Raw genomic sequence first — 6239 nt, 5'->3', positions numbered from 1 at the left:
TTCCTGGTAAACTGAGATACGAGATAATCTTTTACCAAGACGCAGTAATAACTCGTGCTGAAGGTAAATCAAGATTATTCAGTTGCCGTCAGCTTGAAAAGCATTAATCCTCCTCTCCTGCAGTTACGGGGCATGTCTGTGCCTGGAACTACAGGATGATGCCCTAGACTTGAGCAGGACACCACCACTGGTTGCTGCCTCTCCACAGGCCTTTGACAATACTTTGGAAAGGTTCATTAGTGCTGCATTACACTAATTGTAACAAGTGACTAATATCCACAGATTCACACCCATTTAGCGCTGGGAATACGTCTTAGCTTAGAGTCCTTGCATGGAAGGTAGCATAAAGTCCCCAAGACAAGAACATAATTACAAAGTGATATGAGGGCTAAGTCAAAAAATTCTGAATGAGTTTTTCTAACAGTCTTGCTAGCACAGTACACAGGATGAACTGGAGGCTTAATTTAGACTGGGGTGTTAATAACAGAGTGAGACCATCCATGCATTAGCCATCAAGAATGGATGGAGGAAGAGGGTTGTCCTGCTTCTGCAATGCACCTGTAACTCCCCCCTTCTCCCTCCAGTGGTCTTGTGGATCTGTCCTCTGATAATCTGCATAACTTTGTACACAGGAGGAAACAGAGGATTTGTCTTCCAGTGCCTACATTATCAGTCTGTGACCTCGTTTTTTCACAGAGGAACATAATGCAATGAAAGCCTAGCCCATTAGCACAGTTTTCAATGACATGGTCTGCAGCACCCAGCGTGTTAGAGCAGGAGCAGCTGGACCAAGACCATTGCCCTAACGCTCCCCCGATGGAGCAGTTGCCAACAGGGGCACAAATCAGCCCTGGGGCCAACTACATGAGTTCTGTGAGCCAGGTAGGAGAGGGACCCGTAGCTTTTCCCACTTGCCCCATGACTTTCAGCAGTGATGAGAAGCTTTGCCTTCAAGCAGAGCTGTGCAGCGTTGTGTGCTGTTCAGGGACCAACATCATGGCAAGACCCAGCTGCTGCCCTGTCTCATGCTCATACAGCCCTGTCAAGACACAAACCTAACAAATCCGTTATATCTGAGGGATGCACTACAGGTTTTAAATGTGATGGACACAAATGCAAGCCTTTTTTTAAAAAAATATTATTTATTTTACACAGAATAGTTTTGTCAGTATCATGGACAGAGATAAATGCAGTGTTTTTAAAAGGCAGTAGTTTTAAATGAACTTTTTGAAGGAAAAAACAGGTCAGATATGTTTTGTGTTTGATTGTAAATGCCCTTTTGCAGAAGTATCACGAAGCTTAGGTCTCAGCATTTCCATCACAAACATTTAAAATTTCACAGACAAGGTAGAGTTCTTCTCATATTTCACTTTGTTTAAACCATCCTGACATGATCATTTGTTGCCATTATAAATAGTGAGAATTGGGCTGCTGGGTAAAACACAAACACAGGAACACTTCCCTATCCTTAGTGAGATCTTAGCTGGAATATGACATTCATTTTGCAGCACCAGCATTGAGTGGAAAAACATTTCAGGACAGCAACAAGGCTCTGATATGCTTCTTTTAAAAAAAATAAATATATATATGTATATCTCCCAGTAGAACAGGAATCCAGCTGACCATTTTCAGGGGAGCAAAAACACTGCGTGGGCTTGTTTTCCTAAAGGATCCATTGACACTTTTGAAAAACGGATCCTGAACCTTTCTAGTACACAGCCTTACTAATAAGCACGTAACAGGAGGGAAGGTTACGTCTTGGTTGTCTCTCACACTGCCCACGGCTGGCTTCCTTCTCCTTTGTCCTTGGTCTTTTTCCAAAATCCTGCTGCTGAAGTGATCTCCTTCCTGTTGATCTGGCCATGTGGCTCCCGTTGAATGCCCTCACTGGGTTTCCATTTTCACGTTCCTGCTCCTTGCCCCTATTTTCTATCTGTTTTTCCTCCCGGGCAGCTTCTGCACCCTGTGTGCCTAATGACTTCTCTCTTGCTCCTTGGTCCACAGACTTTGCTGCCTCCTCTCCTTCAGCCCCTTCTGGCCTGTGCTTTCAGTGCCTTCCCTCTTCTGCTTTTCAAGCAGGTGCAGTTTTAGGATTTAACCTCTCCAGGCCAAGCCACGTGTCTGGTGTCCAAACCTGCAAAGCACTGTACACATGTACCTTGCCCTGGAAGGGTTTTCCATGGAAGAAGCACTCTTAGGCACCTAGACCATGGTGAAACTCCACAGAATTCAGCACCATTGGTGGAATTGTAAGAGGAGGAAGCCTCACAAAACGGGGCTTTCCATGAAGAACTAGGTGGCCACCTGAAAATTGTCGCCATCTAGACCTTTCAAAAAGGATATAGGAAAAAGGAACGAGGCTTCAGATGGGACTGTGTTGTCAGAGTCTTCATATGCCCTGTAGGGAGCACAACTCATGTGTTGAAGTAATCTGCAATGAAAACCAAGAACTTGCTGTTTCTGATCTGCTCCTCAGTGTTGGATCTTCAACTGATAAGGTCTTGACCCTGAATTTTATCAGGCCCCTTCTGAACACATAAACGTTTCGGGCTGGACCAGCAGCTCTTCTAAGGCCTTGCCACAGGAAGCTTTGACAGATCTACAGCCCCTGTTCTTCTAAAAAGCTCTTCCAGTATTTTCTCCCGTGCCATCAGCCAGCACTGTCATTCAGGGGAGGGCTCTGCACCCAGAGGTAGGGGCACCCTTTCCAGCAGGACTCGGGAGGTCTGTGGGTGCCGGCTGAGCCCCAGGCAAGGACGTGGCTCCCTCTGTGCCCCCTGTCCTGCTCCATGCTAGTGCCAAGGGAGGGAGCTGCCAGCGTGACTCCAAATTAAAGATGGGTGTATCCCTTCGAGTGCAGTTTTCTAGACTAGGAATCTGCCACAGGAGAGCAGCAGGTGGGGAATAATTCCCTGGTGGGAAATAGTGCCAACCAGGAGCACTGAAGCACAGCTCTTCAGACTGATTCAAGAGTTGCATTAATCAGTTTATTTTGGTTTCATAACAGTCTCTTGCCCAATAACACTGTCAGTAGATCAGGAGCGTTTTCCTGTAAGTCCACTGGCAGTCCCCCTTTCGGGACCATCTGTGCTCCAGTGAGTGCCACCAGTGAGCACTCGCTCCCATCAGCGGCCCAGCAGCCGTCGTGACTTCTCTTGAATCACCCTGCTGAGCCACGGGGCTGCTGGTGACGTTCTGGTTTGGTATCACTGCTGCTTCCTGACCTAGGGGAAAAACAGTTTAAAGAAATTCTTCAGATTTTTTTACTTCTCTTCAGCGCTTTGAAACTGAGAGACCTCTATTTTTCATAATTTAAACTCCTGCCTGACTGGGTGAGTGTTTGAATTCCTAGACTATGACAAAACACTAGCGTGTGTCTGCCTGAAATGTCGAGAGGATCTTTAATAACGTTCCCCCACCAGAAACTGCATTAAAAGCGTGCTAAGATGATGACTAAAACCAATAAAAGTGAGGACCCTGGCTGTTGGGAGCTCAGTACCGCTCCGTTTCGACAAGGGGACGCAGAGGAAGCCCCGGTGCAGGGTGTGCCCCGTGCTGCCCGGGTGCCTTTCCCTGCTGGCACTGCGCTGCTGCGAGCAGGAAGTTTTCAGGTGCCTGCATTTTGTTTGTTTGGGCTTAGAGCTTTGGTTTCTGCAGTAGCCTGCAGACCAAAACGTCATGCACGGATAACCCGGTGCCTACTAACTGCTAAGGATGAGAGACCAAAAAAGCTGCACTGAGAATAAGATATTTACTGTTTTTTACTTGTTTTGTGTAAAGCACAGCAGCTGAGGGGAGAGACCTCTACTTTCTCTGAAGAGGTCCTCAGAGGACTCTCAGAGGGAGAAGTTTCTACTGCATTGCTATGATAAGAGCCCGTCGCTGCTCTTTTGTGATATCCAGAGCAGATCTGGAGATAGATTGCAGGAGATCTGCTATCAGCTTCAGCTTTTCTCACTTGCCATGGAGGTTTTTGACCAAGAAAAGAAAAGCAGCCTGAGAAGCCCAGCAATTTTGCTTTTGCACTTCCAGAGCGCACAGCGGTGACACCGTTTTTCCCTTTATTTAATTCCTGTCTTGGAAACTTGTGTGCCAAATTTTATCCCATCATGACGCCTTTCTGGCACGGTCCGAAACCCCTCGCCTTGTGAAGAGCAAGACAACCTTGACTCTAAGGTTATGAATGGGGATTTATGACCAAGTCTCCTTTTATATACACTTAGCCCAACTCTGCTGCTACAAACAGATGACTGTGATAAGGTGGGCAGGTTGTTTAAAGTTTCACTGGAATGCAAGCACAGTTCTCCTCTTGGCACCAGGAATCTGGCTTGTCTAAAGCACAGCTCAGCTCTGCAAAAATTGTCATCTGTGAGAACCTGATCCAAGTCCTGCTGGAAACAGGAGCATTTATGTTGGGCATGTAGGTTAACACGCCTTTTTCATTAGTGTTATTTCATAATATCATCCTGCTTTTTTTTCTTTTTTTTTTCTTTTTTTCTTTTTTCTTTTTTTTTAATAGCAGCCGGAAAAAGTCCTATTTGCCTATAGAAAATGTTTCTGAAAATAGTGAGATTTAGTGCCTGGCCAGTGCGTTTGAAATGCATTGGGAAGCCATCCTGGCCACAGCTGTGTAGGGTGTGATCCTGAGACACCATCCAGGTGCAGATCTCAAGGAAAAAACCTCAAGAGACTTGAGGAAGTGAGGGACAGCCCTTGACATCCAGCTTGGCCCCGGTTGTGGGCTGTGATGCAGTAGACGACATGGTTAGCTGTCCCACCCTGTGCTCTCTCACTCGTGCACCAAAGGGATTCGGGTTCCCCTCATGGCCCCACGGGGTTTTTGCCAGCTCTCAAGGACCAGCAGAGCGCCGAGGCCGCCTGTCGTGACTTGCCGCGGAGCCTCGTGTGGTTTAACCACCAGCTCCTCGCCTGCTGCGTGGTGCCACAACGCCTGCACGTGACGTGAGAGCTGCAGCCCGCTCGTGCTGCTTGTTTGCTGCTACGGCAGGAGGAAAAGGCATCACGGAGGCACTGCGTAGCTCGCTTTCTGCTGCGCCTCCCGGGCTGGAGCGGGGCTGGTTAATAAACATGATTCACTGTTGTCTTTTAGCTGTCAGGGCTAGAGTGAACCTCTTGGTGCCGGCAGGTCTAGCTCTTCTCACTCAAGGGCTAATGCATTTTGCTTTGGGAAGCACTGACACCCAGCACCAAGCGTTAGCTTTGCCTCGCAAAAAGACCATATACAATTTCCAAACTGCTCAGCAATAAAACTCTTCTGTCTTGCACGTTGGTGCCAACTGTTTAATTAGGAATAAGCAGAGATTGGATTTTATTCCTACAAGTAATAGAGCGTTTTTTTCCCCCCCCCTTCAGCTTGCAAAAGATAAAGAGCGCCTGCAAGCCATGATGACACACCTGCATGTGAAGTCAACTGAACCAAAAGCCACCCCTCAGCCCGTAAGTACTGAACTGTGCAGAAAGCAAACAAAACCTCACAACAAACCTCTTTTCCTGTTTCCCACCTGGGCGTGTGATGCGAAGCGTGGCCCGCTGTGTGCAGCCTGTCGCGGCGAGGAGATGCAAAACACCTCCCTCGCTGGGGCTTTGCAGGAGGCACTGCCACAGGGACCCCCTTCTCACCATCCTTCTTCCTTCGGGGGGCCACAGAAACCAGACTCCAAAGCTGTCGTGGGGGGCCTTTCTCTGGCCTGTAAATCTCTTTACATTGGTCCGACTTGCATGAAATCTTAGGAAGTGTTAGGAAAGAGATGTAATTAAATTATATTTAGTGTATTTATTTGGCTTTCTCTCCGACAGACATTTACAGTAGAACAGGCTCTAGTTGCACGTTTCGATGATAAGCAGTTACTCGGTATCGGGTTTTACACTGTTGAAACTGAGAAGCTAAACCTTTTCCACCCCAGATTGCTCTTCAGAAAAGGGGGGTGCAGGGGAAGCAGCGAGGCAGGAGGGGTTGGTCAGCTGCTTCATAAACTCCACCTTCTTGCACGGTACCCAGGGGCTCTGCAGGCCAAGCCAGCTCCTGGGTTACTCCCCCAAAAAAGACAAGTCTACCATCTCCTCCTCTGCCCAAAATGACTCTTCAGCTGTTGTTTTCTCCTAACCTCTTAATGCTGAAAATGTTCCTCAGAGCTTCACATGATTATTCAAAGTGGAGAGAGTGCTTTGCTTCTTGATTTTAAGATTTGTAAGATTTAAAGGTACACTGGCTTTATTTG

The 6239-nt window shown here is 47.4% G+C and overlaps 1 protein-coding gene across 2 annotated transcripts in view; it reads left to right on the top strand.

Moving 5' to 3' along the window:
* FOXP1 (forkhead box P1) overlaps nt 1-6239 on the top strand; it is a 360388-nt gene that overhangs the window by 328467 nt on the left and 25682 nt on the right. For both annotated transcript variants that reach the window (XM_032194299.1, XM_032194301.1), the window contains one exon: nt 5374-5457. In XM_032194299.1, the coding sequence (XP_032050190.1) occupies nt 5374-5457 (84 nt within the window). The remainder of the gene's footprint in view (nt 1-5373; nt 5458-6239) is intronic.

The sequence above is a fragment of the Aythya fuligula genome, chromosome 10, assembly GCF_009819795.1.
Source record: "Aythya fuligula isolate bAytFul2 chromosome 10, bAytFul2.pri, whole genome shotgun sequence".
NCBI classification, from domain to species: Eukaryota; Metazoa; Chordata; class Aves; order Anseriformes; family Anatidae; genus Aythya; species Aythya fuligula.
This window is presented reverse-complemented; position numbering and strand designations above follow the sequence as displayed.